The 27434-nt window shown below is 37.0% G+C and overlaps 1 protein-coding gene across 1 annotated transcript; it reads right to left on the reverse strand.

Annotated features, from left to right (window-relative positions):
• Positions 1-1483: 1483 nt before the first annotated feature.
• LOC139964605 (CD63 antigen-like) lies at positions 1484-27434 on the reverse strand. The gene is made up of 6 exons (XM_071966332.1): positions 27232-27434; positions 10331-10519; positions 8890-9060; positions 7820-7975; positions 6054-6137; positions 1484-4077 (listed from the first exon to the last, which is right to left on the reverse strand). Exons 1-6 carry the CDS (start codon positions 27292-27294, stop codon positions 4012-4014), a joined length of 729 nt encoding a protein of 242 aa, XP_071822433.1. The 5' UTR covers positions 27295-27434; the 3' UTR covers positions 1484-4011.

A 27434-nucleotide genomic window follows, 5' to 3' on the forward strand; every position in this document is an offset into this window, starting at 1 on the left:
AATCCTGTACATATATATGGATTTCAGTAGTGGTTATTCAAACCATGATATATGTAGACAGGATTTCACTTTCAACAATACATTTTCCGGTCCATCGAGTAGAATCTTCATATCCTGCCACCTGAATGAAGCCTTTTCTCTGTAAAGACTTAAAGGTCCCGGAGGAAATTCTTCCAGCATCTTTCGAGCTTGATCTTCTGCATTTTTTAAATCCATGGCCCTTGGTATCTCATGATCCAAGTTGCCCTGACTTGCGGTGAGCCTCTCGGCTTCCTCGACGATACTAAATCCTTGATCCATGAATAGGGGCACCGGAAACAAAAGGAGTAGGGAAGGGCTGATTCAACTTTCTAGAAAGGTAGCCCCCCCCCCCCCCACCGCCCTCTGCAAGAAAGACACCCAAAATGTCCCATACCATACGAAGCGCCCGCTTGCAACAAAGGGTTACCCTTTCGTTTCATGTTCGTGTATAAAAATGAAAACAGAAATGCCTGCAGGCAGTAAGATTAACTTTACCCTGGCCCTGTACTCTTCACCTTAAATCATACAAATCTACAGAACTATTACTATTTACTCATTGTTGTGGTGACGTCAAGAATGATCTCAGAATAATCTCAGTTTGCACCATGCTTCACACAAGGGCCAGAAGTCGTAGGAAACAACCCGTCACTTAAAGGTATGCTGTATTGGCCCCCAAATATGCCAGATTTTCAAATACGGTCACCTTCAAGTGATCAAAATTCTTTAATCTATTTTTGTTATCACACTGGAGGAAATTGACCTCACTACATGGGACATTCAAACATCTTGTGTGTTCATTTAGGATGTCTGAGAACAATTTGGAGAGTAAAGACCTTCAGGAAAGTACCTTTTGAAAACTTCAAGCAATTATAGCATGCTATAATTTGGGGCCTACACAGACTACCTTTAAACTATATATTTAATGGTTGAATAAATTTGTGAAGACACTCGAAGTTGACTCGATTTAGGGGACAATACTCGTATCGACTCCATCATAAAAATGTAGTGGGTATTCATTACTCTGACCAGCATTTAATCTGATGTTAGACTGCTCTCTTCACATTTGTTTATATTTTTAATGTCCATTTGAATACCCAGTGTCAAAAAGATAAATGGTGACACGGAATGGCCGTTGTTCAATGCGATGTTACGCGGCGGGACTTGTGTGTATGGAAAGCCGTTTTAATATTTCGTACATAAATTTTGATACCTCAAATTTTATTCAATTATCCGAAATGTAAAACTCTGATATCTGACAGTAGAATTTGCGATATCGCTATATCTGACTTGAGATATCTCTCATACTATTTCAAACTAATGCCTTGAAATGGGTTTGAAATATCTCCAATTCAATGTCAGATATCTCAATCAAAATATCAGATTTCTGAATGAGTCCAAAATTTGAGATATTTGTGCGAGTTATGATAAAGAACAGGAGACGGAAAGAGAACAGAACAAGCTCTGACTAACAGAAAGGTGTATTTATTATTCTACAAAAAGAGGGAATCATACAAATTACGATAATGCTGTGATAATTCGAATGAGTGTCTCAACTAAATCAAGATATTAAAATCTTGATTAATCGTATAGATATGATTGAAGAAAATTTTCTGAAAAAAATAACCCCAAAAAAAGTTTTGACATAATTGTAAATCATCTTCATTGCACAGAAGAAATTATCACATGTATAGAAGCGGAAGCGATGGCGCTATTGTCTTTTTAAGGAGTTCGTTCACAAGACACAATGGATACACGGATTAATGTAAGACCAAACAAATGAAAGAGACAAATGAAATGGAACTTAATATTTGGCTTTGAAATGAAAAACTTACACCATTGTTGTGTCCTCTTCTCAGATAATTATAATTTAATGTCGGAAATATATCATAACAAGAAAGCATCATATTCTAATGTTTTTACTTGGTGACCCAAATTTCACCCCTGGTCATCTTAGCGACCCTCTCCTGCTGAGTGCCATATGTTGCCGCCCGGAGAAGGAATCTATTGGAAGGAAGAGGTAGTCCTTCCCTCCCCCCCCCCCCGCAACCCACCCCTCTTACCTTGGATATTTTTATATGATTAGTTTTGTCCCAAAAAAAATTGGAAATTTCTTTTTCTTCTGAATATTTTGGTGATCCTACAAAGGATCGCGATCCCGTTTGAATGCACGGGATGATACACATAATAACATAGGTAGTGGGTCGTGTCCTTAACAACAGCGGATCAGTTAACATCATATAGCATGCAGATTCATTCACGTGCAACAACACATCGAGACTTTTTACACCATGAAAAAGTAGTAGTTTAACAATAACAAATTAGTAGTCAACTCTTACTCATTTTAGACGGGTTGCCCCCCCCCGGCCTCCCCCTGCCATATACAACGGATAAAAATACGATGTTATGTCCTGTATATTGAAAGAGCCACAGAAGATACTCAGTTAATGTGTTCCCCATGCCTGCTCATGCTTCGATGATACACCTGGTTTCTTATATCTACGGGGGCAGGGGGGGGGGGAGTACATGAACTCTGATGACAAGTTGGTTACAGAAATGGGACATCCTTCTACCTCTCTAATTTTGCAGTGAGAGGTTGACACAGGATGAAAAAATAATTCTGTCACAATTAATTCAGAGGTCTCTCTTTTAAGTAGATTTGATACGTAAAATATATATGTTTTAAACATTTCCTTTTTACTAAAGTTGATGTTCTGACCGCACAGTTCCCAACGAAGATGGAATTATATCCAGGCAATACAAAGAATGATAAATCGCAGAGATGAAAAGATATGGGATAAAGAATCTGGATTCGTGCAAATACGATTAAATGAAATCCTCTACCAGTCCACCGGCTTCAAATATCTTACTTTATAACTAAACCATCACACTTTACATGCACAAATTTTGATTGAATGATAAATGGATATAGGTGAAAGAAAAGATATTAGAACATTTCTGACAGTGATAGTGTTTACAAAACTTTATATTAAAAGCTAACTTGCACAAAATCCTTATTACACTCTGGAAGGGAGGGAGGGGGTGTGTGTGGGGGGGGGGGTTTGGGGTAATAATGTATTTGGTTGTGTTCATGGAAGTTGTAGAACAAACAAATCAACTTGAAATGGCCAAACATCCAAAAGACCTGAGTGAAAGGGTCAACAACAAATAAAATGATTTTGGAACGAAAACAAGCTGCTTCACTTTTGTGAATTAAGGTGAAAAATTCTATTCATGATGAAGTTCCCAATTTTTAAACTTTTACTGAATTATAAAGTGTCCTCATTTTTATCCTTACCCAATTCAAAGCTAAATAATCACTGTTTTTAATTAAATAATCAAGAGTACTGTGTTACTGAAAGTAAGGTGAACATTTCCGTAAGGTGACAAAAACTCTTTGTCTTCCACAAGGGTGGAAAAGAAATCATTTCAAAAAGGAAAACAATAATAAGGACAAAAACAATCAGAAAACATAAAAAGAAGGATGCAAAAGGTAAAGAAAACTAAAGAAAAGAGATTAATAGAACAAAGAACATATGGTAATTATTGTTATTATTTTTTTTATCCAGATATTTTGTATTTACTCTCTAAATTTATTCAAAAACTATTGCAAAAAAAAAAAGTTTTCCCTTTATCTACTTTTTTGACACTTTTTACTCTTTTTCCCTCTTTTCCCTGTTTGAAAATATGTTGTGGTATAAATTACTACACTGAAAGAACAACAAATATTTTGGGAGAAGTTTTGAAAGAAAGAAAGAAATGGGTGAATAGGTGGCTTAAAAGTTGGAGAAGGGGGAAGGGAGGGTAGGAGACTTCTTAGATGACAATGTAAGACCGATGGTAATAAGTGATACTGAATTTAAATGGAAATATAGAGAATTTAAGCAAATGCAAATTTTGATACGATTAATGTAAGTGTAGTATTTATTTGTCTTTAAATCTGCATCACCAAACCCCAGCCCCTTCCCTTCTCTCAAAAACATTACAAGATATTTAAACAACTTCGTATTCATTTTTCACCGACTTCATCAGGCAACAGGCACAGAATATTCCTGTGATCTGTAAAGAGGAAAAAGCAGAGAAAGAAAATAATTAAAAAAAAAAAAAATGAATACCCAAATATTTCTACATTGAATATTTTAAGGGTTTCACATCAAATAATCATTAAGTCTTGGAAAGCAGAGAAAGTTTTTCAATCATTTAAAATGTTTATGTTGCAATGCTGAAAGAAATGTTAGCAATTTGACAGACCAACGTTTGATGGAGATAGGCTGATCCCATTCAACCACATTTATACAACACAACCATTTATCTTGAAGCCCAATGATGTGACCCAGGGCTAAAGTGTTTCAACCCAACATTCATTCTGTTTCTGGTTGAAAGACTATAATTTATCATTTTAGGTTTACAGTCTTGTTCAGAGCCAAGGCCTTCTCACACGACTTTACAACTTAACCCTGGTCATTGGTAGCTTGTCACACCTACACACCAAAGTGTGCACAATTCAATCAATCTCTCCTGGGGCATCACAGTGCACCACAACCACGTGTCCCCCGGGGGAGTTCCCATAGGATGCAGCCAGAAACCGGCGCACACAACTATATTTACAAGTTACCTCGCAAGTCCCCATTTATACACCTGGGTGAAGAGAGGCAATGGAGATAAAGCGCCTTGCCCAAGGACACAACGTAATGATCTGGCCAGGGCTCGAACCTGTAATTCTTAGATCACAAGTCCACTGCCTTAACCATTTGACCACAATGCACTCAACTATCAGAAAAGCCAGACCTGGCCTTCACATTATGTCCATCTGTGAGATTGTTCATCTCATTTGGTTGGCATTGTTCGTTGATTATTTGCAGGTGTTGTAACTGCTCTCCACAAAACCGATCACTGTGTAATATTATCATCATTTATATCCTCAAGACCAATCATAATGCAGATCTCATCATTCCTTCCAAAAGACTAATCAGTATACAGATATAATCTCTTACCTTTAAATGACCGATCACTGCAGATATTATTACCCTATTTATACCTCTACAAGACATATAACTTCAGATATTAATATCCTATCCTTTCATCACTTTAAGTTTACATGTGTTATTTACTAGCACTAACATCACTCTAAGTTTACATGTGTTACTAGCACTAACATCACTTTAAGTTTACATGTGTTACTAGCACTAACCTCCACAAGACCTATCACTATAGATATAAAGATCCTATCCTTTCATCACTTTAAGTTTACACGTGTTACTAGCTCTAACATCACTCTACGTTTACATGTGTTACTAGCACTAACCTCTACAAGACCGATCACTATAGATATTAATATCCTATCCTTTCATCACTTTAAGTTTACATGTGTTACTAGCACTAACATCACTTTAAGTTTACATGTGTTACTAGCGCTAACATCACTCTACGTTTACATGTGTTACTAGCTCTAACCTCTACAAGACCGATCACTATAGATATTAATATCCTATCCTTTCATCACTTTAAGTTTACATGTGTTACTAGCCCTAACATCACTCTACGTTTACATGTGTTACTAGCGCTAACATCACTCTACGTTTACATGTGTTACTAGCGCTAACATCACTCTACGTTTACATGTGTTACTAGCTCTAACCTCTACAAGACCGATCACTATAGATATTAATATCCTATCCTTTCATCACTTTAAGTTTACATGTGTTACTAGCACTAACATCACTTTAAGTTTACATGTGTTACTAGCGCTAACATCACTCTACGTTTACATGTGTTACTAGCTCTAACCTCTACAAGACCGATCACTATAGATATTAATATCCTATCCTTTCATCACTTTAAGTTTACATGTGTTACTAGCCCTAACATCACTCTACGTTTACATGTGTTACTAGCGCTAACATCACTCTACGTTTACATGTGTTACTAGCGCTAACATCACTCTACGTTTACATGTGTTACTAGCACTAACATCACTCTACGTTTACATGTGTTACTAGCGCTAACATCACTCTACGTTTACATGTGTTACTAACCTCCACAAGACCGATCACTATGCAGATGATTGTTATCGTCATCATGTTTTCCAGAAGGAGATTTTTCAACTCGCCACTACAACCCTGGATTATGAAAGACAAAAGCAAAAACGGTTCTGTTAATTAGATAAATGATGTTAGGATAAAATGTGTTTCCATTCATTCAATTCCTAGTAGGCTCTAGGTCAGAAATGAAATGAAACAAAAACAGACTAGGACTAATTTAAAAGAGACAGCTAACTTTGAGCATTGGAAACTCTGAGATTGCTTGAGTGCATGTTTTTTCCCTTTTGTTTAGGGTGTTATTGTGCAGTAGCCTCAATGTCACATTGTACAACTGCGATACCTTATATTTACGTTACTCCATAACATTAACCTGTGTTCTACCTGTTAATATATTATCGTAACTCCATAACACTAACCCATGTTCTACCTGGCATAATATAAACCGGTGTTTTACCTGGTATGTATTAAACCATGTTCATAACTCACCCCACCCCCCCTCTTTCCCACCAGATCCTAAGCTAGGACATGTACCTGAGCTCTATGTCAAACCTCCTACTTGGGAGTGAAGTATTCAATCCCACTCATTTTAATGTTTGTTTGCTTCTCACAACTTTACTGTGAGGTACAGACTCTATGCCGGGTTCATACTGTACAATCTTGTTGTGACTTTAACGCGACAAATTAACAATATTATCGTCTGCGATCTTTCATAACTGCCGTGGATAAGGATTGACTTTACCAAAGCTCTGCTTGGAGAAAAACAATTTGCTCGGCACCAGCAAAAGATTCACAAACATGATAACAAGAAACGATATTAGCTCTCTAATTATGTCTTTGAAATATATCATACCCGTTCCTTCCGAGGTTATGGATGCCAACACAATGAAAAATCATGCGATTACTAATTAGCTACCCAATTATACTCCTCAATAACGAGGATCAAAGCTAGTTGTGTGATTATATGCATCTATCACCTTATCCACAGTTACAGCTGCATTCTGCATCCTTTTGTTTGCTGTCAAATTTTTTGAAAATTAAAAGGTTCCTTTAGCTTCTATTTATTTCTCATTTTGAATATTTATGAATAGATTTAGTCAAAAAGAAAGTTGCCCAAAAATTTGTTGTCTCTGTGACCTAGTGGGTTTCAAATTTGGCATGTTATTGTTGAGGCTTAAATGTCAGTTTGTCAAATGATATTTGAAAGCAATATGCAGATCCATTTCAATAACCCTAAAAAAAAAAAACAATACTACCCATCCAAGGGTTGAAATAAGGATTTGTGGACCAGCCACTTTCTAAAAAAGTGGCTCCTGGTTCGCGGCAATTTCAGTAGGACCAGGAGCTATTTTCTCACTACTAGGAGCTAAAAAGGAGAAACAAAATTCAAGTACGGCATGTACGTACCTATCAGTTAAGGTGTTGTGCGATATATAAACCATGTGCACCTGTGCTATTGTGCATGCACTCGATCGATCAGTGATTTATCAAATCACTAGCAGTTACTATATAGCACTAGCATGCAATGTAGTTTCAGGCTTCTGTGCAGCGCATGATAAGGCTGATATTTACAGGAGTGTGCGGGCGCTTATTTGCCGACAAAGAAGCGCCCGTGCGTATTGTATTTTCATGTCCAGGGGCGCTAGTTTAGTGCTTGCGGGCGCGAATAGCGCCTGGGCGCCCGCTTATTTCAACCCTTGTACCCATCACAAAGTCAGTGGGAAGTAAAATGACATTTTAAGATAATGTTTAGGCCTCTTTACCTCTACGTAGATGATTCCCTTTGCTTCTTCCTTTGTTTCTGGTACATCAGTATTGTCGCAGGTGTCCTTGATACAGCAGGAAGGCGGGACACTGTTGTTATTTGGTCCGTAAAGACCAAACCAATCAGTGAAATTGTTGGTGCCACAACATTTCAGCTGATGTCAGGGTAGAAAAGAGAGAGAGAGAGAGAGATAAAAATAACTAATTATTTACCAATCGGTATCTCCTTGGTTTTTTTTTCAGTCTGAGCGTAATATGTGGAGGTAAACCATACTACACATGAAGCTTTCCTTCCACAAACGTCTATATATATATATATTTTAATAGAGTAGGTTGGCGTCTATCTTGGCGCAGAGTGCTCTATGTCCATTGGACAGAGCGGGATATATGTTGATACTAGATGAGACTAGTGGAACACTAGTAGTTGTAACTCGGAGTTTCACGCGTTATAGCCATCTTCAGACAACTGGTGGCTTCAAGTTATGCTCCATGAATATATAGGATCCTCGTCGGGATTACCGGGGATTATGCGGTTGTTGGTGTATTGTTCTGCCGGTGTATTCTCTTTTGCGTCCGTTCTGTAGGTGGGTTTGTAAGACTTTCTTCGGTGTACGGCTGTTGGTGTATTCTCTTTTGCGTCCGTTCTGTTGTTGGGGTTTTTTGCCTTCCTTCGGTGCTCGCTCCTTAGTTGTGTGTGGTTCTCTTGACGGTGTTTGGTGGTTGGACTACTAGTGTTCCACTAGTCTCATCTAGTATCAACATATATATTTTAATATATATGCATATATATATATATATATATATATATATATATATATATATATATATATATATATATATATATATATATATATATATATATATATATATATATATATATATATATATATATATATATATATATATATATATATATATATATATATATATGTGTGTGTTGTGTTGTACCCTTCTCTGCAAGGAAAGTTCAACAGGCAATATAGTGCCAAGTAGGATGAAACGACAATAAACTTAAACTTGGGAGATTTTGTTAAAGTTACTGTAGGAGAGCAAGAGAATAAAGCCTCACCTCATGTTGCATATCATCAAAAGCCAATGCAGTGACATTGTCTGTGCTGTAATCCTTCATTAACTTTCCCATATTAACATCAATCTGTTTTGAAATTTCATCACGAAGAACAAATCCGACCACGCCAGCCACAATTTCGAGCAACAGAAGGATAAAGATGATGGTGGCGTACTGATGGGAAGGAAGTTCAAAAAGAACAAAATATTAAAAACCAAACCCACAAATTTATAATGCATTATTAATAATACTAATAATAATATTTGTTTCTTATATAGCACTTCATACCAGCAATAGGTCTCAAAGCGCTTTACAGACGTTATATTACCCCTGGTCAATGATAACTTGTCCCAGAGACAATCCCTCCAGTCGGCAGCAGTTATATACTGCGCCCAAATGACAAGTTACCTCACAGGTACCCATTTAACCCCTGGTTGGAGAGAGGCAAGCGAAATAAAGCATCTTGACCAAGGACACAACGTAATGAGCTAGGCAGGAATCGAACCAGCAATCCTTGGATCACGAGTCCGACGCCTTAGCCAATTGGCCACCACGCTCTCATAATATCATAATATGCAAAGGGTAAACTAATTGAAACAGACAACAAGAGTTGAATAATACCGTTATCTAAAGGATAACTTGATGAGTTTTATTGTACCGTTAGCTTTCGATTGCATCGATATTATATATGTGATACCAGTATATTTTAGTTTGTAAGGTTCTGAAGGAAACAGGTCAAGGAGGAGGGGACAGTGCTAAAAGGTTACCAAGTGCGCTAGACATGGTAGGGCCAAATTGCAGTTGTTGTGAGGAGACAGGTTAAGTGAAGTCAAAATCTATTCCATTTTGTGAAGGCCATCCTGATCTAGGACTTTTGAATAGCCCACTAGCGGTATGCCTCAAGTTACCAATGCCTCGGATATTGCTCAAGCAGAACTCGGGACTGATGATGGAACCACAACGTGGGCGAATCAATGACGCTGAGAAGAGTTTTGCCTTGCTTTCTGCTTCGAGATTAACAGACCAAAGAATTCAGACGACAGATCTGTATCTCTCAGAGATGTTATTTGTCGACGACGTGTATTGGTACAGAGTACTATATGACTATCACAAGTTGTAATACTTTCTGTGCATTGCTGGACACATTGGCTACTGAATATTCAATGACTGCCCATTTAGTAACGAAGGTCCATTTCCATCCCTCTTTGACAAACTTTTAAAAGATGTATTTTGACACGGGTAAAACTCTTGCAAAATGGAGCCAAAATGCTAAGATAGACTACTTGAGCGAACCAGACATATGAGAAACAAATTCCTGAGCACTCTACTTCTTGGTCTAACATTGTACACTGAGGGCGATATATCCATACTGAGTTTCATTGGCTTTCATTTATATATCACTATATATGAGGAAAGCACACTCAGTGATGAAATATGGTCTTACCATGAACAGCATGCAATAGTTCTCTCTCAGGGCACCGCAACATCCGAAGAAGCCAGTGACGAAGAAAAATGCACCGATGACAATGAAGGCGATGATGACAATGGTTCCCGAGGCACCGGTAAAGTCCTCATATTGGTAGAAATTTGCCAAAAATAAGGACGATATCACAATCAGGAGCAGACCGGACAACTGTGAAAGAAAGAAAGAAAGAATGATGAAGTTATGAATATTCAATAGTTCACAGGTTTGGCATATATATGTGCATCTAGGAATATGTTCTTGTTTGTGAAAGTTACAGTATGTGTGAAGCAAATGGAAGATTTCATTCTTGGAAATGCATTTTCTTCCATTTCCCTTGTTGCCTAATGCTGATGATAAGATGGTCTTGGGGATAGACAAAACATGCCATGGTATGTGGCAGCTTAGCTGGCAGGGTAAGTTATTCATAAAAGTTGGCAATCTTTGGAGTTAAATCAGGAGACTACGGATATGATAAACTAAACACTCTATTTTATCTATTTATTTATTTATTCATTCATTCATTCATATATTCATTCATTCATTTATTGTTTATTCATTTTCTTTTCTCAAGTTTTACCTTGCAACCTGCAACTTGCAAAGACATACTTTCAACACGATCCAGATAAAAACATTTGTTCACTGACTGATAGAGACAGAATGTGTAAGCCAAATCTCATAGTTATTGGTAAATAATTTAATGCAATAAATATGCCAACATTCTTATCTGTATCATCTCTCATATACAATGAATGGGGAAATTTTCTCAAATTTCCAATTCTGTGCTACCCAAGATATCCGTAAGGCAGTTTGTTAAAAGTAGCTGCAGGGGCTGCAGCCCAGGACGATAATCCGTTGTGCGCTTCACTTTCACACATTAGGAAGCTCAACGATAATTGTACCTAGTTTTTGTCCAATTTAAAGCTAGGAATGGAAGAAATATCCACTTATTCTTCTTTCAATACATTTCTTAACTGCCAGTTGTCACATTAAATTTGTATGAACATAAAACAAACTACCTGTAACTTATTTGAGGTCATCCATTGAAGTGAATTTCAGATAATTAGGAGTATCATTAATTTAGCGAGGACACTTCTACAAGCATCAAATGCCACTTAATGACAAAAGCTTTTCTTCTGTTATTGTTTTGTATTATTCTGTATTATTTGTATCATTTCTAATTGTCAATTGCGCCATGAACATTCTTTGAGTTGTGTGTGTGCATTATAAGTCGTATTTTTATTATTATTATTATTACAGGAACTGCACCAAAGTTTCACCGATTTTTTTAAACGCAGAATATTGAGCTGCGTATACTGTTACCATATAACAAAAGCTAGATATGTAAAGACTAGGGAAATTGATCAGACAATGAGGTATAATTGCCAGTTCTTCAGTCTGAACCCACTATGCTATGTACAGCGTTTCTTTATGGATAGAATTTTTTTTAAAACAATATACAGTATATGTGTCATCAACAGAACAAAGATATTGCTTTCTGTTGAAGAGAACTGAAAGTGCAAGAGATTATTTTTCTTTCCTTTTCGTATTAAAAATTTGTTATAAATGTCCCCAAATCATCTGCAGTGTCGTTGACACTGTATGGTCTATTTCAGGTGTGCATTGTAAGTACAGGGTACTGTACATGCTGATCACAACACAGTACAGAATGTATAGTATGTAAAATATTGTGATACAACCTGTATGTATTCGATTATGTATGTATGCGTGTATTTATGCATGTATGTACTATGTATGTATGCTTGCATGTTTGTATGTATGTATGTATGTACAGTTAGTGTGAATGAATTTATGTATTTTGCACATGTATCTATGTAAGGTACATATATGTGTGTATTTAAGTACATGTGTTATACATATTGATATTAACATTATTTACATATTTATATTAACATATTTACATAAGTTTAATATGTATGTATGTATCAGGGGCAAAGTCTGTTCCTATCATCAGTTTTGTTCAGCCCTACTACCAGTATTGGAGAATTTTAAAGCAACTTTTGGACAAAATATCCCATGAAGTAGCTTGGGTTCTATTCCACCTGCTGATCGATTACAAATTCCACTATCATATGACGATGACAGCCCCTTTCTGTTTGTCGTGTTATTGACATTACGGAGGTGTTGCAGTTTACTGATAAAACTACCAACTATGTTTTTATTGATTTTATCACTCTTCCAACACGAGAAGTATATGCCTGCAATAAAAATGACTGCAGCCAGGAATTAACGTTTCAACCAGCTACGTACAGTACAGGAACCACTAACACGTACTCCAACAATTCAAATTTGAATGGTAAATGGTTACCTTGCAAAGCAGCAGTTGTATTGACACTACATATTATCTCTCTCTCAAAAAAAAGATGGATCTAGAGCAAGTAAACAAATTAATTCCTAATGCTGTGACAGTATTAATAACAGAAAATGTCAAACAATTTTTCGACTACTATAACTATAAATCTGCTTGGTTTTGAGTTGGGGGGATACAAAATGTGGATAAATATTAAATACATAACTGGGAATGACTTACAGTTCACATTATTTAACCAGTTATTTTAATGCATTATGAAACTTGACTGTTATAAACATACCAATGTTTTATGTGCATACAAATGTGCTAGAATAGCTTTCTATGGACTTGTGTAGCAATTTTATTTAGGTGTACACACAGTACCATATATGGCAAATAAAATGCTGGATTCCCTGCATAAACTGTCCAGTAAAATGAGTAGAACAACCAGAATGTATGGATTCTATAATGTTAAAGTTAGTCAGTGAAAGTTAGCTCAATGACTTCAATGTTGGGAAGTAAGAGGGTTAAGGCACCATTTCCAAAGTAGAATGCTAGGGTGGGACAGAGGAGGGGGTCTGCTTGGGGGGGAGGACTGCAACATCTAGGACAAGTGATTTTTTATTGTTTTGTATGAATTGAAACAGAAATTTTCCATATACTCAATAGCTCACCCCTCCTGCCTATCCCTCTGCCTACCCCCCCCCTCTTCCCTTGCAAAGCTTCTTCTTGGCAAATGACTAAATTTCATTCGCCAGTGAAAAGTTCACATCCAGATAAAACTGAACAAGCTCGCCACCACTATTTTCAACCATGTAAAGTCAAAATTATATCTATTTTTATTGTACATAAACCATAACATGTTCAATCAACTTATTTGAGCCCCTTTTTTCTATTTTTGACCTCTTTATTAACATCAGGATAAAGAGAGATAAATTGCACACATGTATCAACAACTACAAAAACAAAACTTCAGACTGGTGACTAATAATAATCCCATCAGCAAATGACAAAACAAAGAGGACAAAAAAACAGGAGTGGTTTGAAACAGATGGCATATCACCATGGATGACAGAGCATGAATGTGTTGTATATATATACTGGTACAATATTCTGTATATAACATGCTGAACAATTTGATAGCATGAACAATGTACTCGTAAAGAAACGGGTAAAATTTGCTACGTAAATTGTTGTAACGTAAACGTGTAGTTTCTTCTTAGATTTGGAAGGAGGTGTAAGTGGGCGGTGCCCAGGGAGCGAGGGCGCTGTGCTAAACGTTTCCAGTGTGTAGTTAGGTAGATAGGAAAGTGCAGATGTGGAGTGGGAGACAGGTAAGAGAGGAGTGAAGTAAATCCCATATTCTTTCACTGAGTGACAAAATGTGATGTCAGAGAATATAACACTTGGCAGATGTAGTATTGGAATGAAACTTGTGTAACAAACTGTATAAAAGGTACTGTTAACGTATACTGTATGTAATGCAACAATTACAGTAAAAGCATAAAAAAACACAGAAACAAAAGGAAAACTTAACAGTGCGTCATAAATATGACAGAGAATCAGTTCCTGATGGACAGAAAGTAAAAAAAAAAAAAACAGATCACCAAATTGTAAGAGAGTGATCGAAACAATTGCATCAAAACAATGTGACTTCTGAATGGTAGATTTGGAAGGAGAAAGTGCATGTGGTGCACCGGAATGCCGGAAGTAGGGATAGAGGGCGCAATGCTAAACCGTTTCCAGCTTAGGTACAGGTAGATGGGAAAGGGCAAATGTAGTTTGGAGACAGGTTAGCGAGGAGTGACGTAAATGCAATGATATGGTTAATATGGTAGTTGGCTTCAAGAGTTTTGCTTATAGTGGCATGTTTATGCTCATGTGCAATGCATTGACACTTGTATATATTGTACATTAACTATCAAAGACGAACATTTTCAAACATTAAATAAATTTCTTGATGAGAAGCTAATACTGTTTGTTATACATATTATTTGTTCCTGGGAATTTTAGGAAATGTTAATTAAACTAGAGTGCTCATCAAAGAGGCTCATACGTTCTGTACAATATTATAACTACAATACACAGTAGCTCTTAAAGAAGCTAGCAACCCTGTTCATACTTCTCAAAAACAGTGACATAGTAACAACTTTTTCAATCCTTTGATATAGCAAAACAGGTCAACCACTTATGGTGCAAGCTGTAGTTAACAGAACTATTCTATAATGAGCTATTCTGTCATACCACGGTCATCAGCTCTCGTGATTCAAACTGACCTATGGATGACCCTTCACTTTCATTTTATGAATAACCAATCCTTAAATCACAAACACAGATCTGTGTTTCTCTTTCGAGCCAAAAACAAAACAAAACATATGCATGATCCAACATTACAACAAGCTACAAAGTACTTTAGTTCTCTAAATTTAATATGCCTGGCTCTCAGTTTCTAAGCATTTTACTCACACATCTGTAACTTTAATAAGAAGATAATAATAACCAAAGGATGCAGCTCGAAACCCCACAGCAACAAAAACTGTCTTTGATATGTTTAAGGCAATGATCTCCACAAAATTCCAGATGCCCATCAAATTGATTGATAATCTGTCGCTTTTCTTTTTCTGTTTGAACAGATTGGGGGTGGGTTAATTATTCTTGAGGTAGTGGGAGAGAAATGGAAAAAAAATTTCAATGTGTTAGACTTACATAGACAAGTTGTTCATGTGGATATAGTCAATACTACAAACCCTGACATAACTGTCAGAGGTGTAGCTATAGGCGGTTCATTGAAACAGGGGCCTCAATCTCTGTGGGCCCCAAAGAATTGGTTCTAACATTTTGGCCCGACTGATCACAACTGCCAGCTCAAATACAGTAAGATAGCCGGACAGATTCTTGTGGTCTATACATTAGTTGGTTAAATAGTCTTAACATTAGTGCAAAGCATTGCAGATTAAATGATGTAATCTGAGTGAAGGGGCCCAGGTTCCATTCTTTCATAACCAGGGCACCATCTAATCTATATAACCAGGGCAACTTTTAAACCTAAGCTACACCACTGATAAACTCTGGGCAACCTAGCTTTAACAAGCCATATTACACTACGATATTTTTTAACCCTGTTTTGAGATTTCTGTGACTAATTTTTAGACATGATTTAACTGTTAACTGGCTGTGTAAATGACACAGTACTAACTCCATACCAGCATGCGGAGAGTATACAATTTTCAGACTTTACAGGTCAGACACCGTTGCAATGCTGACTCACATAGACAGTATATGTATATTCAAAGCTCTGTAGTGTACAGACTCATACAATAGAATGCCTTTAATGTGTAGAAACTATACCTTCAATGTTCACAAAGGGCACTGGTGCTCTGTAAGTATTACAGTATAACAGCAAACTATCATTTCCTTCCTCCTACTGGTACACTTGTAACCCAGACATCATAAGGTAACATTAGGGCACTGGTATAATTGTTTCCTGCTTAATACATGCATGTTCATAGACCAGTAAAAGAATTGACTTTGAACACAAGTTTGTGTTATTGCTACAGTATTATACCATCTTGTGCAACAGATATGGGGAAGACATACATATTAGGGGTATAGTTTAGTTTAATAGTAACAATTCTTCAGGTTTTTGAAAGCCATTTAGTAGATCATTTGAAACTCTACCAACGTGATGATTATGGATAAACCGGCTAACACCCAGCCTTCGATGAGTAATTAAGACAGTTAAGAGGCAGGCGTGTAATTGTTGCACCTATTCCTGCTCCTGGGACAGCCATTTCACGTCCCCAGCTGACGGACGAGAGTGAAACCTCAGCATTTGACCAGTTTCTCAAGCACTGAGGAAGGTGATGTTCCCCTTCCCACATTCATCATTACTGCAGCACAGCTATTAAAGGTGCAAAAAGGTGTTTCCAAACAATGCAAGAACTGAACCAAACCCCAATTCACACATTAAAAATACCAAATGCACAGAAGATTCTGTTCAACAACACTGCAAAACTGATATTATGTATTGAATAGGTCAAGAGAATCCTGTTCCTGGTAAGGATATCCATGGACAACTTAAACATTGTGGGATGGACATTCTAACCCACACCCCACGCCTTCACCTTTAAATGACATGGTTCTTAGAACAAAATTAATAAATAAACTGGGCATGTAAATATGTAAATGTTTTCCATTGTATCAGAGGAGGTTGGGAAGAAGAAGCTCCCCCTCCACTGAATAATTCATGAGATGATAATTTTTAGACAAAATTTGACTATTACTGTAGGTGGGCGCACACATAGACCACCTATCAGGTGAATGCAGCATGTATGCGAACATTGATCCCACTTTCTGCAACAGACATAACCAAGCCAGAGGGTGACACACACTCAGTAAACAAAGGGTACCATGAACATATGATATATCTGATTATCTTTTCATTGGTAATGTTGGTATTTATCCAGTGCTGTAAATAACAAAGTTTGTTTCCCAACAGTATTTGTGGAATCTTGTTTAAAACACAAACAGTACAAAGTACAAATATTCGTTAAGTACACAGATATGCTATAAAACGAAAGGCAATATTAACCAGAATGCCAACAGCTTTAGACTGCTGAGTGATTCTTTGCCACATACAGTACTATGTATGACAACATGAAATACAGTATTCCATAACATTGCACACTATGTTTTCATGCTCTGACCAATGTTGACATCAAGTGATCCCCTCCTATCGCCTAACCTTCCAAGTGACCTATCATGGAGCAAAACGTGATACATTTAAGTTATATTCCCCCCCTCCCTCCCCCAACTCCCCCCCCTCAGTCTCACATTTCTGCACAGTATATCAAAGAAATATAAAGTTTAACACTGACTGGCACTAAACCTCTGTGCAAATGACATCATCAAACATAGCTCTGCAGTCTGCACATGTATACATACTCACACACATACGTAGCTCTGCACAGCACAAATATATACTTAAAGGGTGTGAAGACTCGGGCACAAAGAAATTTCTCATGCCGGTAATATGACATAGTTTCAAATGAGGTGTAACAGAAGTGTTAGACACCACCATGGATCCCAGAAAATACACACACAGCTTGCTAACGTAGGTAATAAGACACTAGTGTACAGTCAATACATACTGTACAGCTACGGTCAATACCCACAGCACAGTGTACAAAGCAGCGATGGACATCTCAGGTATAGATAAAAGATAACAAGGTAACACGTTTCATTACTGTCTGCATTTTGTAGCGACAAGAAAAAAACTTCACTGGTAAGCAACGGAAAGTTAACTTTTTCAGAGCGCGGCACGCGATTTGGGGCGAGTCTTCAATGCCTTTAACATATGACTGCTGGTCATTTCCAAATCTACACACGCATTTAAGTACAAGCTTGAAGTTCCTTTCATTCAGATCTCAACTCTAATCAAATTTCATCAAAAACACAGCTTCTTCAAGATATCACAAAATATTCAAAACTTCAAAATGTCGTACTTGGGTGAATTCCTCTGTTCATTCCAAACGCCTCAAACCAGATTTATTTGTATATATATATATATGCGAATACGTAATGCATCGATGCTCGAATGCTGATTACACTCGAACTGGTACTTAAGAGTAAGTTTACCACAGCAGCTCCTATTATTACCATACATTTACATATATACTTCATATACTTTGATATTCTATTCCACTTGCATACCTGTTTTTATACAATATATGAGTATCACAAATTTAAATTTATGTCAATTACAAATGTAACTTTTGCACCTCAAAGTAAAATATTTGTCTGCCATCGGTACTGAATTCAAAAGCTTGGAGACAATCCGCCATCTGCCTTATAGGCTGGGAGGACTTGGGTGATGTCATTTTGCATTAACCATTTATATATACGTAATTATAACACTGTGGAGTACAATTTATATGGTAATTCAGATATTGTACAAACTATGGTGATGCCTGCTTACCAAACATCACAGAGAGAAATATTTCCATTCTGCTTGGCTTGTTTCTTCCCTTTTTTATTGAACATGGGAGAGGGGATGGGATGAAGGGGTTGTGGTGAAGGGGGTATGGGGGAGAAGGGGGGTATGGGGGAGAAGGGAATATGAGGGAGAATTCAACTAGATGTAAGATTTGTCCTGATTTCATGTTTCTAGACTTTTTCCCTTGGGAAGAAAGGAGTTTGTAGTATTTAAGGTACTGCACTATGGAACTTAAAGCATAATCTCAAGTTAAACCTGGTAGAACTTATATATGTGGCAGATGCACAGGGCTTTAGAATGGTTACAAGAAGTAGAGGGGAGGAGAGGAGAGGAAAGGAGAGGGGGAAATGGAAGGGAGTGGAGGGGCAAATGCCATGGCACCCTACATGAGTAGCATGAACTTAGCGTAGGGCCCATGTGCAAGAAATCATCACCAGAGCCTAGCAAAACAAGTTTATCACATGATAAATGATCACACTGAAGACAACATAAATTAGCACACACAGCGCATGCTAACCATACTTGCACCTTTACTTGTTCAAGGATAATTCTAAATTCTGCCGCCATATCTATGGAAAAGTTGACACCCAACTGCATATTGTTTCACACAATTTCTGTTCATAAATACAGGTTTTATTGATTTTGACACCTCTTACACTGTTTCACTGCATATATACACCTACTATGCAATAAACATTCATTTAATCTCAACTTAAAACCCCTGCTTCGGTTCTAGGAACTGCAAATCGAGAATGAACTGTATCTTTGGTAAGAATTTTCCTCCATATTTGGTATAGCAATGCAAAGGGGGTTGAAAAACTTCCACCAACAACAGTAACACCCTTACCTTTAGAAATTAAAGTTAAAGAGGATATTATCTTTGCGACTACTCCGACTAGTGTACAGTAAAATAGGCAAAGAAATGCCAATTTACTTTCTCAAAATTTATCAGACTGGCATATTTTGTTACCTTTAATTCCTTCATTTTTTCTCTTTTCTTTTTTCCAGGATATTTCAGGATACAGACAGACGTTAGGGAATTTTGCTGGCAGTCTTAACACAAGACAGTTAGAAACTTCAGTCCTGAATACTTGAATACAGCAATATGTACAGTACTTGTGCTATAACTATACGATCCATGTTGAGGAAAGCTGATTTAACGGAACAGAAAGTATGCCATATATACATATGAAAGGGGTTTCAACAATACCTACACTTGCGTGATCTACAGAATGTGTACGTGCAAATATATACAAAATGTCTCACTTTCTGGTTAGAGAGGTTGTATGATTTTAAATATATAGAACAACACCAAATAGGTACATGTTTGATTTCATCTCAAAGGAAGTGGGAGTAAGTATCGGGTATTGAATAGCCATATCATGTGGTAGGAAAAAGACAAATTGATACGCATTGATGCAAATATGTCTACAGTGTCATAAAGTCAGTTAACCTTGAAACTAATCAACAAAATGTGAGTGCTAATTAACGGTACCCTGGGAATTCATGCACATTGCAACAGTTATGACAAGCAGGGGGCTTGGTTTTAATGGCAGTCTGGTGGTCCGAGATTTGGTTGTTGTGCTCGAACTAGTTGTTTAAGTTCAAAGTCAGATGGCAATATAACAAATTACCCGCAAATAGGTAAATTGATAAATTGGTATCATCCCCAAAGCCTGTGTTGTATTCAGCAACCTACAAAATCCCAGAAAATACACACACAGCTTGCTACCGTCGGTAATTAGACACTAGTGTACAGTCAGTACATACAGCTGCAGTTAATACCCACAGCACAGTGTACAAATGATACAGCGATGGACATCTCAGACACAGCTAAAGATAACAAGGTATCACCTTTCATTACTGTCTGCATTTTGTAGCGACAAAGAGAAATACTTTACTTGCAAACAACAGAAAGTTAACTGTTTGGGGGCTCGTCTTCAATGCCTTTAAGTAGCTCAATAGGCTACTGTAGAGGCCACTTCAGACCACAGTCAGCAACAATGTACAGGTGAAGACCAAACACCTAGCAGTAGAAATCTGTACTTTATGCACCACATTATAATTAGGTACAAATGCCAGAGAATGAATTTGTCTCTGATATGATTGAAAGCTACACAACAATAAGGAACTTTTGTAAAACAATCCCATATTATAACTACACTATTGTAACTACAGTGTAGTGACACAATTTCACAAGAATTCCCCAATAGGTTATAACAACAGAAACCAAACAAAGGATAATATGAGAGAATAAATCTCACTTGTTAATGTTAGAGCGCAACGGGGAAGTCATTTATATACAAATTACTTTCATTTCATACAGCTAACTTGCCCACTGTGCTTTCAATTGCTGTATAAAATATCATAAAACTTCCCTCTGCTGTTTCCAAATACTAAGTACAGTACTTGGGAAATCACAGCGCAGCGAAGACATTTCCTTATACTTTCTCTTTTTGTCATAAAGTGAAGCATCGACTATCGTGCTCTGAAGAGCTGCATGACTGCACTCTACAGAATTGAATGGAGATAAAGCAACTCCAAACATTCAGTGACGGAGCGTCCATACAGTCAGGGGGGGCGGATGCCCCCCCTGACGGACTCAAATGGACTGCTGGCGCCCTTTTCAGCTTTTTACCACTTTTAACTTATTCGCGATTATTGACTTTATTATTGCGCTCTCATCTACTTAATTGACATTTGTCACATTTTTTTGGTGTAATTTTCTGACAAAATGCTCTAACGGCGGTCTTGTGATGAAGCGCATGCACTTTCAACACCCATATAAACTTCAGAGTTGTCACAAATGGCGATGACACCTATTTATTCTTCGTTTTCTGCAAATTAGCAAGGCCCGAATAGGGTCATTTCCGGCGATCTAAGGAGTATCTTGACTCAAAAAATGTCTGTACGCTCCGCGCCAACCTGTGGTGGCGCTCCGCTTAGATAGTGTCGAAAGCGCCCCTACAGACCATTCTCGCCCCCTCTGACCAATACCCCTAGCTCCGCCACTGCAAACATTACTGGGCTGTAGATATCATAGAGATGCAAACATTCCTCAAAAATTGCCAAGCAAATTCTGAAATTTGGAAGAAACCAGGGGCTTTAATGAGAAGAGTGATGTCTTGGGCAAGTACAAATGGGACATCACTGAACCAGTTGGTCTCAATTTTTCGTAATGGGAACCATCTATTTTCCCAAACACATATATTCTTTACCAACACTGATTAAAAAAATAATGAACCTTTTTACTTTTCTTTTAACATGACCTATAAATGTAAGCACTGTTTTCATAAACAACATAGTTTATATTCACCTTACTATTTAAGGACGAACAAATGGGAAAGTAAAGATTTCACCTCAACGTGGAAACAACTAGCACGACATCACACACTGACAAAATCCCAGCGCCCAAACAAAACTTCAAAACAATCATGCCTCCCAAACATTAATTTTGCTTCAAGATTGTTCTGAGGTATTTGCAGGATTGCTGCATGGAAAACAAAGTGTGTTTCGACCAGAACTATTATCTACTTCAGAATGTCGACATTTCTAAACATGTCACTTTCATGTAATCTGCTCTCACATTATTTGAAGACAAGGTTTAAAACACTGAGCAATTTTATCATTGGGAATGCACCCTATATAACTTCCAGCAGCTGCTGCTATTCAAAGGTACATGCAAATTGGTCTAAACCTTGGCTTTGTGGTTGTAACAAACAATTGTGGACAAGAAATCAACTTGTGTAAAATTAAATGGGCCTGGAGTTTCGATCCTAGCAGGATCTTCTCCAGAGGCTAAACGACAAATAACGTACAGTAGTACAGTAACGTACAGTACAGTACTGTACGTTATTTGTCATTTAGCCTCTGAAGAAGATCCCGCTAGAATCGAAACGTCATGCCCACTTACTTTTACACATTCTCTTACACAGGCTCTTTAGTGGATAAGCAGTTTGCAACCGATAAAATTGTTTTATTTTATTTATAAGAAATCAATTTGATTGATGCAGCAGTGCAACATGGTGCATGGTAGTGTCAGAAATCATAGAAACTATATTTCCACATATTACCATAGAAGTGTACTTTGACATCATGGTACCTAAACTGCATGATTACATCACAAGGTGGCCTTTATACACTTTTCATTAATGAACAATACAGGAAAGCCTTTCTGTTAATTAGTATCAGTTATGATATCAGTTTTCCAAAGACAGTTCCTGTTTTGCATCGTCGTCGTCGTCATAAGCCTCCATGGAAATTCGATCTGATAGGTACCAGCGTATGTTTATAAATATTGTAAAAGATAGCAGCAACTCTGCAAAGTAAAATCTGTTCCAAGCTGTGTACACCAACTGTCTAGGATCAAATACAATAACACAAGACTAGGCACAGTAAACCCCTGTATGTCACAGCAAGATATATATCAAGATAACAGCCATTCCTGCCAGTGTTAATGTAAATTAAATGCTCTCAGTAAGTTCACTAATAATGTGACTAGTATTGATCCCTAAAACTTGATAGAAAATAGCAAAATGGTCAGATGGTAGGCTACAGCACAAATGTATGTCAAAGAAGAAAAGCAACCTTTGAAGTAGAATCTCTAGAAATGTATAAAAACTGTGAGTGATTGTACAAACAGCGTTTACTTTGTGACTGCTGGGAAAACAAAACATAACATAGATCTACTGTCTAGATTGATGTACATTCTACTGTTAATAACCAATATTGCAATGTACTTCTGTTATTTTCAGAACAAATGACATGCACAGTCTATCTATGATACCTACTGTATGATAACTAACATTGAAGCCTTCACTGCAATATCCATTTTCCCTCACATGCAAGTTCATTTCTTTCTTAGTTCTAAAACCAATGTGACAATTTAGAGGAATGTATTTTACAAAATGAGTCAAATGTTTGATTGTAAGAAAAGTGTTACATTGCAAATGCTTGGAAACCGAAACTAACATCTGTTGTATAGATTTATGTACACTCGTCCAGTAACTGTAAATATGCAAGTGGACTTTGATACTTTCAAAACATTTGCACAATATACACTGTACAGAATTTAGATGAATGTAATAAATAATAATTTTTTTGCAACCGGTGCAGTACCATCAAGGAACTATATTCATCATGTTATTTCCTTTTCTTATCTTAACACATGAAATTAAAGGCCAAACTGTTCAGCAAGTTGGCTGTGATCTGGAATTCAGGATGTATACATTTAGGTACATCATTTTTTAAATATTTTCCTCAAACTGTATTGCTCACGCTTCACCTTGAAATTTGAAATGGATGTACAGTACACTTGCAATAATAGTGAATATTAAAAATTAAAAACTACTCTCTAATAGCTGGAACTGACATGAATTTCACTCATAAAATGCAGGTTTGTGAATTAGTATTTCGCCATCAAGTTTATCAACTATGTCCAAGTCTGAGAAACTTATGCATGTTTTTTATCCTTCTCATCCAGTTACAGTAACATCTGAATGATATTTAATAGTAACAATCATGTCCCACTCATGTCTGTGGCCATAAATATCATATTGCATATTTGTGAAATAATATCTTTTCCATGCACTGTATCAGTATAGATGGTTAACTTAAAAACCTTACACAGTACGTACTCCGATTTTAATTCCAATTTTGCTAAAAGCTGCAAAGTCTGTCTAACACAGTAATATCATACTAAAATAAAACTGTTAGCAAACTGCTTATCCACTAGAGAGCCTGTGTAAGAGAATGTGTAAAAGTAAGTTGGCCTGACGTTTCGATCCTAGCAGGATCTTCTTCAAAGGCTAAATGACAAGTAACAGTAACAGGAGGGACAAAAACACGCACAAAATACAGACAGGTTAATGAGCATGGTGAACACAAAGAGATAGATGTAAGGGGATTAGTAGACAAGGGATGGAGAGAAGAAAGAAAGAATTACATAATTACGTAATTACATACTGTAGGTATACAGAAGTCTAGTATTTTCCTTGAAGTAATTTATGCAAAAACATCAACAAGGACAGCCTAGAGATTTGTTAACAAGTCTTTCCAACACAGGGTCTTTGGGGTTAAGGGGACAAAATATATTTAACCCCAATAAACACTTGCAGTAACTGTAGCTACACGGTGCATGCATTGATTATAGCTCTGTTTTTCATGAGCATGGCCAGTATTTAACTACTTACACCTGTAGTGGTTTTACTGTAAAAATAACTGGTAATCCTTCACACAATCTCATGGATACTTAGTCGCTCAAAATGTCCTGCTTATTTCTGACTCTACCCCAAATTACCTATATTTTTCTTTGTTCATCTCAAAAATGTCTAAACCATCCTTCATTGTATTTGATGTTTCTGTGATATGTTTGATGTTTGGTAGAAAAAAACTGAATTGCAAAGAGTGGAATGGGGTGGGGTGGAGAGGGGGATATAACTCACCTTCTTCTCACAACATTTTGATCACACAGCTATGAAATTTAAGTACATGTAAACCATGTAATCCTGTATAATCCTTGTATTGTCAGCTAATGTGTTTCACAATTTCGAAGAGACCTACCATATGTTGATTACTACTCATGTTGTTCGAATTGGCATTAACCAGAGCACAAGCTTAAAAGGATTGTCTGGTGGCACGAAGAAGTTACCTTAAAAAATAGTAAATAATTTTCCAAACATGTTGTCAAAGTATGAGAACGCTAATGTTGCGTTTGACAGAGAAACGATTTTTTAATCGTTATGGATAGACATTTCAAATATGATTTGAACAGTACAATACGTGACGTCAGCTCTGCCATAGCAGATTGCGTCATAACCCACCCTCCGCACAGTACCTATACGGTAATCACAACAAAAACAGCGTTTGTATACAGATAAATTTCTTCCTTAATTTCCGGTGAAATTTCTTAAAAATTAGATATGTTTTCAAAAACTCCTTAAGCCGCCATGTACTTGAGCGGTGGTTCTGTGGTCTTTGTGTAACACAAGGTAAATTTTAACAGCAGACTCTGAGTTGTTCAGGCTATACATCGCGCTATCCAGCTCCAACGCGAAAAATGTTCGCATGTAGGCTGTACTCAAACGTTGACAATCAGACAGTTCTGCGAAGCCTAAGCTTCTCAGTGCTATATTCTGCTCTGACAACGATTCGATCAATTTCTTCAATAATATCTGGTGAAATTTCTTATAAATTAGATATGATTTAAAAAACTCCTTAAGCCGCAATATATGTAGTAGATCGGTGGTTTTGTGGTCTTTGTGTAACACAAGATAAGTTTTAACAGCAGGCTCTTCGTTGTTTATACATCGCGGTATCCAGCTCCAGGGCGAAGAATGTTCGCGTGTATAGGCTACTCTAACGTTTACAATCGGACAGTTCTGCGATGACATCGATCCCGCCAAGTTTCATCTTTCGGTTTAACGAATACTTTATAAGTTTCCTTTTACTGTTAATTTGATCCGTGAATTTTATTTCAGCGATTTCGAAGAACAGTTAATGAACTGTGGTTTGAGTGTGAGTGTACTATGTGTAACGCTATACAAGTACACCAACTGAGCATTGTAGTATATACGTTCGCGAGTATGTACGTTATATATATGAGGCAATTCAATGTGCTTACACGTGAGTTAATTTGCTGCGGAATTGGGAGTGCTAACTTCAAGTCGCCTGTTTTGCCTATCTGCAAGCACTACGTCAATCACCATATTGAAGCGTTCGAACAAACGGTACTTTTGGTGAGAAACTGGTGAATTTGAAAACCAGATTTCTACAAGAAGAAAACGTCGAATGGGGACAATTTTTACATGGTTAGAAAGAGAAAAATAGTAACTACAAGGGCAATGTATCAAAATCTTCCACCAGACAATTCCTTTAATTACACGACAGTCAACTGCTGACATACTGTACAGTACTGTACAGTGAAGAGATGACTTATTTAATTAATGACCATATTATAGTTCACATCTTTCACTGGAAAAGCAGCAAAATTATGAGTACTGCAAGTATTTAGTTAGCAAGGATCGAGGGAAGAAGTGACAGCAGTGTGACCTGAGGCGAATGAATTTACTGTACAACTAATTCTATCAGCTTGACTAGATTTGAACAATTGAAGCATTTGCTACATCTTTCTTTGGTGTGCATAGCATATTAATGTATTTGAAGATCTTCCACTGGAGAGTGCCCTGATCTGCTGGGAATGGGGCACAATTAACTAATAACTTAAATAACTTCAAATGAATTCAGTAGATGAAAGGATTGTTGTTTTTTGGGGAATGTGCTAGCCAGGCCATTGGAACAGCTTGGCCTAACGTTGGCAATGCATATTATGTAACCACTTGTATAACAGATTGCATCAATTCAAGGCAGACATACGCCTAATATCAGAAATTGTTGCTTTTAATTTGGTAGTTTTATATACCCTTATAAGTTTTATATTAAGTTATCATGTACGGCAAGTAAGACTATGTAGTAATAGTATGTCACGCTAACACTTCAATGATATGTAGGCCTATACCGATTACCATGTAGGATTTGCCTTCACTAGGTCAAAGAATACAACGTTATCAATTTACTCACGAAGAAAACGAAGTTAAAACAAAACAGCATAAACTTCACAAGTTTGTTGACACCTTGAGCCATATTGCTGGTTAATTTACAAGATACTGGTTCCAACTGCAAAATTGACGGAGCGATAAAACGTTTTCCTGAGCTTAGTTAATTTAGTCACTCTCAATTCGACGAACTGCGACCAGCGGCTATGTCTTTCATAAAGATAACTA

The sequence above is a fragment of the Apostichopus japonicus genome, chromosome 23 (assembly GCF_037975245.1).
Source record: "Apostichopus japonicus isolate 1M-3 chromosome 23, ASM3797524v1, whole genome shotgun sequence".
Taxonomy (NCBI): domain Eukaryota; kingdom Metazoa; phylum Echinodermata; class Holothuroidea; order Aspidochirotida; family Stichopodidae; genus Apostichopus; species Apostichopus japonicus.